Source organism: Pomacea canaliculata, linkage group LG5 (assembly GCF_003073045.1).
Source record: "Pomacea canaliculata isolate SZHN2017 linkage group LG5, ASM307304v1, whole genome shotgun sequence".
NCBI classification, from domain to species: Eukaryota; Metazoa; Mollusca; class Gastropoda; order Architaenioglossa; family Ampullariidae; genus Pomacea; species Pomacea canaliculata.
In genome coordinates, this window is record NC_037594.1 from 3,389,012 (window position 1) to 3,403,041 (window position 14,030).

Sequence of the window (14,030 nt, forward strand, 5' to 3'; positions counted from 1 at the left end):
AATTTAAAATGAGTTTGCTACTAGCCTCATCAAATGAAAAAGTTGTTAAAAATCTGGCATTGTTTCTCCTCCATGCCTTCCAGTTTAGAAAATCTACAATTGAAGGCAAATAAGCAATTATGAATGTATTTTCCTTCTTTTCGCAACCATGTACTGATGTATGAAATATTGTATTATTTTGATGTTACTCCCCCTTCAAAAAGGGCAATGGCCCATTGAATAAACTACTTATGACTTATGACTATGGTGGGTGGACAAGAAGGATGTGAATGTCCTTACCACCCTACACAAGCCTCAGGTGGTCAATGTGAAGACTCGAACTCATGAGAAGAAGAAGCCAACACCTATTGTTGACTACAACAAGTACATGGGTGGGGTTGACCACAGTGACCAGATGATTGCCTACAACCCATTCCACAAGAAGACAGTGAAATGGTGGAGAAAGCTGTTTTTCCACTTTCTGACACTCACCTTGGTACAGGCTCACTGTACCAAAAGGTAAGGAAACAAATTGGTAAGCCAAGTATGCAGTTGGATGAATTTATTACTTCTGTAGGTGACGATCTGGTGACCATACCAAATCGAAGAAGTAACGAGGAACAGCCAGCACGATCAGGAGCTGCAGTTCCTCAGACACCGGATCACCTTCGCTTACAGGTGAATTATGATGGTCATATTACTGCTCCCATTAAAACTAGAAAAAATTGTGTTGTTTGCTATAGAAAGCTAGTTAAGGCAGGTACAGATGCCAAGTTCCGGAGGGCTAGGTCTAAGCGCACTACCTATGAGTGCAAAAAAGTGTATGAAGCCCCTCTGTCTCTATCCCTGCATGCAGATCTACCATACAGTGAAGGATTTCTAACCTCTGAAACTCAGAGTAAATAAGTGTACATGCTTTTAACATTTTTTCCCAAGTGTTGCAGGTGCATCTTCTGGATGGAGGAGATAATACAGAGGTGGCCCTCCCCCATGACACTGCTTATGGCTCTTCAGTGTGCAGCTGCACAATGCATCTGGCAGCCTATGTGATGTTAGGGGGGATGTCTAAATGTACTTACACTTCAGGGAAATGCAGCTGTAGTACTTTATTTTTAGTCAGGTTACTTCGGGTGGTACTGGGTAAACAATCTGACCAAGTGTTTATGTATTTACATCACATCTAGAAAGTAATAGATTTTCATATAAATAATAAAAAAATGTTAAATAATTTGTTTTGATATTCCTGATCTTTGCACAGTATTTGTTTTGTTAATTTTTGTGATTACAAGACTTTGCAGGGCCTAATCGTTACAACATCTACATCACGACTGTAACAACAATTTTACAGCCATGAATTTCCAGAATTCTGGCACCATTTTAATGCATCATTTTTGAATTTCTATGGACAAGAACAATGTGTGTGCATTTCTTCTTGGTTTTGAAACATCAAACTGTGGTTCCTAAAAGCCTAACTTCTTGTTAGATGACATAACCTGTGTAAACATGTGCCCGAAAAAACTTTTTAAAAACTTCACTTCATATACCCAATTCTGTATGGATTACAATAAAGTGAGTTCTCATGCAAGTTTCAGGTAAGATTGTTCCTTTTTTACACATTTTGATCTATCATTAACAGTTTGAATTATTCTTCTACTTCTTTTAGTTATTTTCTTAAAATTTTTTGAAAAACGTTAAAAATCATGCGTACCAGTGTGTCAAACTGCCTCTAGCTTTTCCGTCTTCAATGAGTTAATTATGGCAGAACCGGTTAGAGAGGTAGCTTCCTATGTAAGGGAGGGGGAACTGTTCGGTCTGAAGGAAGAAGCCCTTAAGAACTATGTGCTGCGGTGTATTGAGAGGCAGGAGAGGTACGAAGAAGGCTTAGCCAGAGATAAAGAAGCAGATAGGTAGTCAAAAAAGGGGACACTAGTGACCCCATCTACCTCCAACACGTTCATGAACTCATTTCTGACTATCCTAAATTGTGCTCAGTTTTTACAGATGGCTCCAAAATTCCAAGTGGTGGCCCAGTCGCTGCGGCAGTAGTTCTGTCCTGCCAACCACAACGGGTTGTTTCAGTCTGACTGGCAGACGAATGTTCTATTTTCACAGCGGAACTCCATGCCATCTTGCTTACCTTGCAGCATGCTCACCAATCTTCGGAGCACAACGTTTTGATAATTTCAGACTCTTTCTGCACTTCAAGCCCTCATTTCAAATGATTCTGACCACCCCCCTGTGCTTCAGATTCATAAAATTCATGCAGCACTTACTCAACGAAATAAGGACATTGTTTTTATTTGGGCTCCTGGCCATTCTGGTATTCCAGGCAATGTTCGAGCAGACCAGGCTGCCAAGGCTGCATGTCAGTCCCCTGGTAAAATACAGTCACTTATCTCATCCAACTGCAAAACTTTATTTTCAACCTACATTCTGACCTTATGGCAAGACCACTGGAACACCTTAAGTCAAAATAAATTATTCGCCACTCTTCCCTGTCTTTCCGACCGCCCACCTTTGTGCCACACTACAAGGCGGGAGGAGGTAGTTCTTACAAGACATAAGGCCTATTCTCACGCTGCAATGTACCGCACTTGGCAGGGTTAGTAGGCCATGGTAGGATCTTTCCGAGTTTTGCACACGGCTGGGTGGGGGCTTACCATCAAGGTTTTCACGGATAGGACGCGATTCTATTTTCTTGCAGAGCATGACCTACATTACATGGCTGTAGCCAATCGGAATGCTTGAACACAGTAGGCTCCCTTTTACCTCCAAATTAGAAAATGGCAATGTGGACGGAGCAGAGGTGCATGGATTTGATTGTAATGTGGGAGAACTACCCGTGTCTGTTCGACACTTCCAGTGCGGACTATGTAAACCGGGATAAGGCCAAAAATGCCTTCATTGAAATTGCTCGTGCTCTGGGCAATGGAATAACAGGTAGGGATTTTATATCAGAAATATAAGAAAAAAATTCTCGCGAATAGCTACTTCATCACGAAACATTCTACATAACATTAGATTAGCAGCTTTCATAATCTTTTGTTTTCCTGTTTTCAGAAGACGAAGTGAAGCAGAAAATGTGCTCACTTCGCAATTCATTTTTACAGCAGTTATCTGCATACAATGCACGCTGTAGAAGTGGTGCTTTTGCACAACATGTGGCAGAGCCAACATGGCGCTTCTGGAAGGCGTTGTGTTTCCTCAGACCCTTCATAAAATTGAAAGATAGGACACACCTATGCCACGCAAGGATACCTCTTGCGAGGTGAACTACCACTAGGTTGCCCCTGGTGTAAGGGAAATTTTAATGTATTACACCTTCTGATTATCTGTCTAGAGCTCCAGACCATCCAACGACAGTTTTTTTACAGCAAATTCTCTATCTGTCTTAAGGCCTATTCCCACGCTGCAATGCTCTTGTACAAAAAACTCGCGCAGAGGCAGCTTAGCGCAATGCGTCCTATTCCCACGTAGCAAGGGCACACAAGTGTCTTGCGAACTGACGTCATCCGCACAGTGCATTGTGGGAAGTTAACAATATGGCAGGCAACATCGACGACGAGATACTTTTAGAAGCAACTGTGACTACGATAGTTATATTACATGAAGCGGAGAGAGAGAGAAGAAGAAAGGAAAAAAGATGTGGGTGATGGAGTGGGTAGCTCGAAGGAACCGATTAGGAGCATATTCGTGTCTGCTAAAGGAAGATTCACGGGAGTGCAGACGCTTCTTGCGAATGTCGTCTTCCACGTTCAATGAACTAATTTATTTAATTGAACCTGCAATTTGCAGACAAGACACGGTCATGAGACAGTGTATAAAAGCAGAGGAAAGACTGGCAGTGACCCTGCGTTACCTTGGTTCAGGTATGCATATTTTTTATTTTTTTTTTGCTGCTTGGGTTGGTGACGAGAATGTTTAGTTATGCACTACAGATTGACAAATTTTCAACACTGGAGGCTTAGAGAGTCCGAGAGAGAACCAATCTTTTGATGGAACAATTTAAGCGCACCCAGAATATACAGCAAGCAAAGTCAGTCATGACTGAACAAAATATACGGGAACAATTAATCTGAATCAGTATGCCAGTGCTTTATAAAGAATAAAAACATACAACCACAAGTACTCAGGACAAGTCCAAAGAGTGTTTCTGTATTTGTGTGAGTTAAAAAATATAAAATCATCCACTTTACTGTTTTTCTTTTAATTTTAGATCAGGGGAAGAAGAAGAGGAACTTACAGAAAAGGATCATCTGCTGTTAGAAATTATAGGAATGAAAGAAAGTATAGAAAACCCCTTTAGACCATTGCATTGGTTTTATAGATGGAACTTTCAGGCCAATAACAAGACCTGGATTGTTTCAAAAGGAGGTGTATAATGGACATAAAAGACAACATGCCTTGAAATTTCAGTCAGTGATGTTCCCAAATGGCATCATTGGCCACTTGTTTGGGCCTGTAGAGGGGCGAAGACATGACACTTTTCTCCCGACAGAAAGTGGTTTAATGACCTTATTGCAGAATCACTGTCATGATGATGATGGTGCACCCTTTTATCTATATGGTGATCAGGCTTATCCGCCAAGTCAGCACCTGATTTCACCATTTCGAGCCCCCTTGTCGTATATCGCTTTGGCCATCCTCCTCATATCTGCCTGCTGCAGCCACCTGTGGTTCAGCTGATGCAGACGATGCTGGTGTGTATCATACAAATAGTTCAATGAACTAATTTATTTAATCGAGCCTGCAATTTGCAGACAAGACACGGCCATGAGACAGTGTATAAAAGCAGAGGAAAGACTGGCAGTGACCCTGCGTTACCTTGGTTCAGGTATGCATTTTTTTTTTTTTGCTGCTTGGGTTGGTGACGAGAATGTTTAGTTATATGTACAGAAGGGTAGAAAGTGTGGAAAACTAAATGCTTATCTCAGATATATCAGTAGTAAGAACCTTAGAAGGAAGCACACTTGGCAGTAACAGTTCAAAGAAATGAAAATTTAAGAGAGGAGAAAGGATAAGCTTAAAGGGGAAATGGTGTGGTGGAAATTATAGCAGTTGCTGTGAATATTCACATTTATGATACCACTTTAGAGCATTGTTTTTACAACTTGTCTTTGTGGTGGTGATCTTGATTGATCGATATAGGATTTTAATTTGGCAAAATGCTTCAGTGAATAAAATCATAAAGAAACAAAAGTGCAAAATTCATCACTGTTGATTGTTTATAGTAGTTGCTATATAATTTGTTATTGCCAACTGTTCAGTTTTAACTGGCAGGATGTTGTGTGGGATCACACTTTTGTGAATGCATAACAGAGGAACAGACAAGATCTGATTTTTTTTTCCCAGGCAATTCATTTGCAGACCTAGCTTTCCTTTTTCGGATTCCGGGAAACACAATCCAGAAAATTGTGATGGATACATGTGCTGCATTGTACAGGATTTTTTAAAGGAACACTGCTGATAATGCTTAGAAAATATGGATGTACATTAGGGTCGATGAACGATTGCGGTGTTATTATATTGGAATGTCATTGTCAGTCACATTTGTTGATAAATGTGTAATGTGGTCTGCGTGTGTCTCTTTGACACAGACATCAGGCTAAGTAGACAATCAGTATTATATTATTCAATTCCAAGTTATCAGTAAATAAACACAAAAATAAGTTTCCATTATAAATGACTCATGCTGGTATGTTGTGGAACAATACATAATGGCTGAAGACAAGCTCAAATCAGCAAGAGAAAGCCCTTAGCGTTTATCACACTTTGTGCGCACAAGGAACAGTTCAATATGAAGATTTAAAAAGGGAGTTGCTTCTAAAGTTTCAATATACGGAGGAAGGATACCGGGAAAGATTTCGAATGGTGTGGCCCCAAGCCGAGGAGTCCATGACAGCATTCCTGACTTGGCTAGCCAGTCTGGCTGACCGGTAGATTTCACTCTCAAGCATTCCAAAGGATTTTGAACATCTTAGGGATTTACTGCTACGGGAACAATTTCATCAAAGCGTATCCAAGGACCTATCAGTATTTTTATGTGAGAGGAACTTGATCTGTGGCTGAACATGCCATACTTCCGAGAAGCTCACTCCCATAAATCGCTAGCTAGGCGAGCCGAGAATTCCATGTTTGCCAATGTGGGATGGAGCATACCACCTTCGTCTCCACCCACGAAAGCTCGACAGGACCGAAGGCAATCCAATACTCACTATTTCTCTGGACGTCGAAGCTCTTCTAGTTATAGAAGTCAAAGACCACGGGGGAGTCCGCCCTTTTCACCACCTCCTAGGCCGACCCAAAAGAAACCTCTCTCCTCAGCTCATCGTCCTGAAGGGAAGAATCCAGGACATACCGACATACCTCCACGCCATTGTTTACACTGTTGCAGCTACGGATATATTGCCCGAGAATGTCCTGAAAACCAGCAGAGAAGTAACATCAGTGACGGCTCCGGTGAGAATAGTAAACCATCCCCCGCCAATGCCGCCATCACGTGTTCAGCTTCCAACGAGGAGAAGCTTGGACATCTCCACTTGTACCCGGGAAAAGTGAGAGGACAATATGTTTGTGTGCTACGGGACTCCGGGGCAACCATAGCAGGCGTCCGGGAATCCTTAGTTCATCCTGACGATTATCTGCATAGGACGCAATCCTGCATTACCTTTGGAGGAAAGACTGAAGTCTTCCCTCTAACAAATGTTCGAGTCGAGACACCTTTTTATACTGGAGTCTTAACGTGCTGCGTAATTAAAGATCCTGTAGCGGACCTTATAATTGGGAACGTAAAAAGGGCCCGCCGTGTCACCTTCAACCTACCCGACAAGGGTCTGGTCTCAGCAGGCGCAGTCACTACCAGAGTCCAGTCTAAGCTAGATGATCAGCAACTGCAGCCCCTGAACAGTCCACCTGTTCAATGGAATTTAACAAAATCCAAGTTAATATAGCTCCAGAGAAACGATCCATCCTTGGCCACTGCGAGAACCATGGCCGACCAGCAGCTCACTTCTCGGGGTGGCTTAGAATCCTTCTGCTATAGAAAAGGAATACTCCATCGTCTATATAAACAAGGGAGCGAACAAGTCCAGCAAATTGATGTCCCTGAAGGACTGCGCTTGACGGTTATGAGACTCAGCCATGACAACCCTTTATCAGGACACATGGGAAGCCGTACAACCTTGAGACGCATTAGAAACCAATTTTAATGGCCGAAAGTGAGAGAGACACCCAGGAATATTGCAGAACATGCGACATTTGCCAAAGGACAACAGCATCAGGGAGAGTCCCGCCAGTACCCAGGGTGAAGGTACCCACCATCGAAGAACCATTTCATCAGGTCGAGGTAGACCTAGTCGGATCTCTCCATCATCCATCAGAGGAAGACATACGCATATTTTGACCCTGACTGACCTCTCTACATTCTAAAATCGACACCATCACCGTAGCGGAAACTCTGTTGACCATCTTTAGCAGAGTAGAGTTTTCACAGCAGATCCTAAAACCGACAGGGGATCACAATTCACCTCCCAGTTAATGGAAGAGATTATGCAGCCATTATCAATACTAACACTGCATTCTACTCCTTATCACGCACAAACCAACGGGTGTGTGGAACGATTCCACGGAACCTTAAAGCCATGTTCCATAGAGTTATTGAAAAGGAACCCCGTCAGTGTGTGACGTGGTCGTGACAACAATAATGTAAAGGCTAGAGTGCAAGCTGGTGCAAAGCTGATTATATTGAATGCCCCCGTGGCCTTAAACAAGGTGAAATTTGTAGCCCTGTATTATTTACTTTGTTTATAAATGAACTAACAAAGGACATAAATGAGTATGGGAAACATGGTGTCCAGTTAACCCCAGAACTTTTTGAGGCATTTATTTTACTTTTTTGCTGATGATGTTGCCATTGTTTCAGATACAATCATTGGACAGCAGAACCAGTTGAACATTCTTTTTCAGTGCTCAAACCTTGCTGTTAACCTTGAAAAATCAAATGTCTTGATTTTTCGTAATAGTGGTTTTATACCTTGTAAAGATAAATGGTTATTTGGTAACTTTTCTGTAAAAATTGTGAGTGTATACAAATACTTGGGTATAGTTTTGTCTACAAGGTGTATTTTTATACATGCATTAGAAGACAGCCGAAAAAGCAAAGAGAGGAGTTATAAGCTTTCTTAAACTGTTGAGTGCGCTTTTGTCTGGTGAGTGTTGTTTTCACCATCTGTGCCATGACAATTTTGGTGACCCCGATGTGATTACGGAACTGTGTTGCGTGAAAGATCACCTTTCGCTAAGTCTCATGCATAACTGTTAAGTGGTTTATTCTTTGATGTTTCTTGTTGATTTTAAAGGGCATTAAAAAATTTAGTAGTTTAGTGGTAACCAGACTTTCAATTTTTCTTTTCTTGCCTTTTCAGTTTCTTGTTTTAGCAAGCTTGCTTACTTCAAAAGCTTTTAACTTTATATTGACATGTGACACAGCAAGTTTTTCTTTACACATATCTAAACATTTTAATGAGGGTTTTTAAAAAATATTTAGTAGTTACTAATGAACAAACGTTACTCAGTTACTAAGCTATGAGCAAAATAGTTGATTTGTGGGATCAGTGAGCGCTTTTTACAGGGTAGTTTGTGTGGTCCCTTTGAAAGTCAAATATATGCGAGATTTTAATATTTTACTGAGAAATTTGTGGACTTTTTCATACTCTTATGATTGCCTTTATGAGAAGACACTCAATGGTGTACTGATGTAACAAATTTAATACAACCTTAACAGGCTATATTTATAAATATATATGAGAAACTTAAAAAGAATTAAGACAACAATTTATGGCAAAACTGTCAGGCATCTCTACCCTTTGATCATTAAGATTTGATCAAATCTTAGACATTTAAAAGCTACTGTATAAAAAAAAAAGGCAAGAATCATTTGGCTTTTGTGTGAGTTGACTGGGTAAGTGTTTATTGCTTACATTTCAGGAGATTATATAATCTATCGCTCCTCCTCAAATAAAAAAAAAGAAAAAAAAAGATGCAGCTAACTACCATGGGAAAAAGCTACAAAAGCTTAATTAGGGTGTGTGGGTGTGGAACCCCTAACATTTTGCACACAGTGTGTCTAACAACCAGGAAAAAATGTGTCAAGTGGCACAATATCTCATAATGTAGAGGATATTCAAGGTCAAAATAACGATACATCATATCATATCCTGCTAAGACCTTACATGACTAATTACTAATTCACATAGTTTAAATGTGCATGCCTATGCTTTAAACTAAGCGCACTGTAAAAGATATACTGCCATACTATCATGCACACCTTTCTCAAGAGAGGGCAATGAAAGATTCGTGAAGTTACACCCTTGCCTTTAGGTAGCTGGCTGAATTCTACTTGCAGAACAACCTCATGAAGTGTGTTCTTCTCTGGGTCATCTAACAAATTCCTCAAGGTCCCTGGTCTCGAGGATGAAGGCCAGGTGCAAGACCTTAGCAGTCATTCAGAACAGCATTGTTCAAGTTTTCCGAAGTTGCTTGCTTAACTGCCAGAAATCTGATGACCTTCTTCCATATGATCACAGCAGACACCTAACACAGAATTGTTTTAATAATAATAAACACATTTTTATATCAAGCTCTTAGCACCTAACACAGTTTTGTGTTAATAATAATAATGAATACAAAATTGGTATAGCATGCTCTTAGCACTTAAGAACAAAAATGAGACATGGGCAATATACGAGTGACAGAAGAACAGCATATAAAATGTGGAAGGACAAACATTACCAATGATGAATAAAAAAAAATATAGAGAACCCAAAGAGCAACTGAGATAAATGCCCATACACAAATATATAAGGGTATTTCTAATTTACAGTGTGGTCAGAAGACTGGCTACAATATCTGCAATTTTGTATGGCCTCTTGTCCTGTGACAATCTTATACACGTGCTAGATATACATAATAACTTCAATACAAATATGATCTGTTATGGCATAAAACCTAATCACAAGTATTTACCAGTATAGACCAAAACACAATTACTATAAATGCTATGGGTAATACAAGCCAGGGACGCAAGCTTACCATATGCTTCTTACAGCCATAGCTTCCCTCCGTACCAATCTTTTACGGTCATCTAGAGCTGGTTTTACACCTTTCAAGACTTCAGACTTGTAAGGCTGCAATGCCACGTTAGGTAGACTGGACACTTGCTGTAAGCACTTGAGTGCAAGGATACGAAGCTTCTGAAGATTGAGGAAACTTGGAAATTAAACACAATAGTATGCTTAATATAGTATGATGCCTTTACAAATGATTTGCTAATATGCATGCAAACTGCAACAAATGATTTGCATGTCTTATTCTTGTTGTATGAATTTGTTGTGTTCCACCCTTTCCCCTACATGACAGTTTTAGTCTTATTTTTTAGACTCCTCCATGTATTGCAGATATTTACTAATTACCACAGAATCAAAATATAATTTAATATGTTACTCATTTTGCTAGGTTACATAGCAACAATAGTAACAAGTTTTGTGCATACCATGTTGCCTCCAGAGACAGCTAGTCGTAGACAGTCATTCAAAATGTCAGACAGATATGCTGTCAGAAGCTCTGGCATGTGCTGAATCCCCAAACTGATAGCAGCCAATGCTTGCTTATGCAACTCACATTTTCCTCCTTTCAGGGAAGAAACCAAAAGGGGCATCACCTGCATACATTTTATACGAAACCTTTAACTTTGTTAATGCATGGGGTAAAAATAACAAAAGTGAAAAGGACTCAACTGTAAGAAATGTATTAACATTTGGTTGAGAACTACAAGACTCAAAAAAGTAGTTGGGAAAAAAAATGAAAAAGCATTATCAACAAAGAATTACTTTTTAAAGAAGTACATGGAGTGTGTGCTCTAACATTATTTGTACCATGATAAAAACAAAACACTGACTTTGCATGACTTTTTCCTTTTTCCAGGATAAACTTCACTTATCCAGCCCACGAACTGATATCACAAGCATATTTCGGAACTTCCAGGATTAATCAATGTACAGTGTTCCCTCGCTACTTCGCGGTTCATCTATCGCGGATTCACTACTTCGCGGTTTTTTTGAGTGAAGTATCGATCGATACTTCCGCGCTAGGAATTATCGTTCTACAAAATACCATAGATATTTCATCAGGAAAAAGAGGAAAAATTTGGCTATATTAGTATTTCTATTAAAATATCATGGTAATTTTGTGAATAGTCAGACGAAAAAAATAATTAACTGTATGAGAAATCCATTGCTATGCGTAAGCGACGAGCCATGATTGGTATCTCCCATCTAGCAGCCAGTTCTCATCAGTTTTTTTGTTTTATTTGTGTTGTATAATTTTTTTACACTTAAGTGTTATTGTACTGTATTAATACCATGATTAATATATTACTTTACACTAACGTGATATTGTTTTACATGTATATATTATTATTGCATGTATGTCACTAATTCGTGGAAATTCTTTTATCGCGGGGGATAGGTTCCAAGACCAGCCGCCATAAACGAGGGAACACTGTATACTTCTATCAGTCCAAAATACAAAAGTATTCGAATGCACTCCTTTACATCACTATGGAATACCACAGAAAATAGTAGAATTGGAGGGAAAAAAGCTATATATGTTGTCACTGATTTTGTGACAATAGGAGAATACTGCTCTCCGTGTAACTATAGTACAAATTTATATATGTACCCATATTTACCTTGCGGGAAAGATCCCATTTTTACTTGGCTTTGTTGTTCTGCACTTCTTGAAACCACAGCCAAAAAAATATATATTTTTCATCTATAAGTCACTGATTTTAAAGCAAGTCTGCTTTCTCCACGCGGTCAGAGAATGACGATGCCAGTGCAAATGGCGACATTCAAATCAGAAGGGGAAGTTACTCTGCAGCCATGTGTCAATTTCCGGATCAAGCAGTACAATGAACAAGGACATTCAATCTTTGAAATTTTTTTTTTTTAAATCAGTGATTCAAAAATTTAGCATTATAAATTTACGTGTCAATTGTTCTTTTAATTTCTTCAAAGCCACAATAACCGCAGACTTACATATGGAGGAGTTTGTTACGTTTGTACCTCCCAAAAAGGTATTCAATGTTTTATTTTTCACTTTCTTATTCCTAAATATTAAACAAAGAAAAAAAAATCATAAAAGTTATGGTCTGTTTCCAGCTCAATTTACATCAAACTTCAACAAAAGATGTAACAACGAGACTGATTTAGGCTCTTCCAACTCCAAAGCACCTAAAAGCTAATGTAACTAACACAACAGTCCCTGGTGGATACGTAGGAGTGGGCTAGTTGTACAAGAAAACAACAAAGGATCGAAATTGCCGCATACTGTAGATTTTATTCAGTTTCACTCGGCGGCTGGCCTGCTGTCTCTCCACTCTCACTTCCCAATCAAAAAAGCCTCTCTCAACTGTAAAGCTACACTACTTATCCTCTCTACTGTCGAGCGTTCCAGAACCATCCACCCACTTTCCCACGGTTTCGTCACGGCCTTTCTCAGCCCACGTGGCGCTGCTAGACAAACCCATTCCGCCCTCTCTGGTCATTATTTCCCCAAGTGGCTCAGGCAACTTTTTAACAATACGTTCAGTTGCCAGTAGCCGCGGGTGGGCAGTTCAAGGTTGGCTATTACCAACACAGCCGGCATGAGAAAGGGACAGTCCTGGGCGCCGTTTGACGCCTACCAAGACATAATTCAGTACACTACTAGAGTGCTACACTAAAACAGAAAAAGGCAGGAAAAAAAATCCATTAAACAGGCGATGTTTGTCCTAACCTCAGGAAGCTCTGTCGTCATAACTTGGTGTGGGATGTTCATCAGCATTCCAGCTACTGCCATTAGATAGTATTCCTTGTTATCTGTTGAATATAAAAATATAAAGTGACAGACAAGGGAAACAAAGCTGGAGCGGACTTTTGCGAAGTTGCTGTAACAATGCTTAGCCTAACCTCTGGTTACACATCTCCCCAATCCAGCCTATCAGTGTGGCACTTAAAGAGGATGCTAATTCTTTGGCGTAACTACACTTTTGTCATTTGCATTTAAAATGTTCTCGTCAATGCTGACATGGTCAGATTTTACTCACCAGGCAAAGCATCATGGAAGCCTACAACCAGCTTTGGTAGTGTCTGTACCACAAATCTCTGCTGATAGGTAGGAATGACATTTGCTTGCACAGCTGTACACAGAACATCATCAAAGGGAGCAAGAATTATGTTGAAACTCTCTGCTGCTTGCAAAGCCAAGTATTTATCTTGAAGCGCAGACAAAAGCTGGAACAAAAAAAGGGGGGAGGGGGTGGAACAAATGTTTAATCACATACAGCTACTTCAGACCCATTTGATGTATTATATACACTCTGGAACACTCATTATCACAATTGCAAGCATAATCAAATGCTAGTATTATGGTTTTTGGGTGTTTACCATATTAATTCTAAATGCAACTAAATTAGTACTCTTTTATTATATAATGCTGTCATTTGACCTTTAAATTTTCCTCCAGAGAAAATGTTTGTTCACTACCATGACCAGGGGACACAGGTTGGCCTTGCTGGAGAATACTAAATTTGCACTAAATGCAGTGGTGTAGGTGCCATCTGACCATCTGATTTTACTGCCAAAATTAAAACAGTGTGATTACTAATATAAACAACTCACCACTTCTGTCAGATCAAAAGCTGACTTGTGGCCTCTGACAACCACTGCTTTAGTTAGCCAAGTAAGAAGAGTCAGTGAAGCAGAACGAAGATGACTTAACGATCCTTTATCAAGACAGGAACTAATCTTATTCTGCAGGCTTATCAACAACCCATCCAAGATTGGTCCTGCACAAAAAATAATGAATTTATCACTGATGATTCAAATTTTCAATATTTTAGATACTGGCTATTACTATTTTAAAGTAAACTTGTAAGAAAAAGGCTGTTTCAAAACTAATATACTTTTGCTGCATAGACAATGCCTGTTTTCAGTACCATTAACAACTTTTTT

At 39.7% G+C, this 14,030-nt stretch overlaps 1 protein-coding gene and 1 long non-coding RNA gene across 5 annotated transcripts in view; one reads left to right on the top strand and one right to left on the bottom strand.

Annotated features, from left to right (window-relative positions):
* Positions 1 to 5,031, top strand: LOC112564964. Its single transcript, XR_003099304.1, has 2 exons — positions 1 to 2,919; positions 3,090 to 5,031. It is a non-coding gene; the product is annotated as an uncharacterized LOC112564964 (long non-coding RNA).
* The window catches only part of LOC112564961 (MMS19 nucleotide excision repair protein homolog), a 22,113-nt gene continuing 12,903 nt past the window's right edge, over positions 4,821 to 14,030 (bottom strand). For all 4 annotated transcript variants that reach the window (XM_025240139.1, XM_025240138.1, XM_025240137.1 and 1 more), the window contains 6 exons: positions 13,698 to 13,864; positions 13,124 to 13,310; positions 12,814 to 12,896; positions 10,529 to 10,696; positions 10,069 to 10,229; positions 4,821 to 9,570 (listed from right to left, as the gene is read on the bottom strand). In XM_025240139.1, the coding sequence (XP_025095924.1) occupies positions 9,558 to 9,570; positions 10,069 to 10,229; positions 10,529 to 10,696; positions 12,814 to 12,896; positions 13,124 to 13,310; positions 13,698 to 13,864 (779 nt within the window). In that variant the 3' untranslated portion in view covers positions 4,821 to 9,557. The remainder of the gene's footprint in view (positions 9,571 to 10,068; positions 10,230 to 10,528; positions 10,697 to 12,813; positions 12,897 to 13,123; positions 13,311 to 13,697; positions 13,865 to 14,030) is intronic.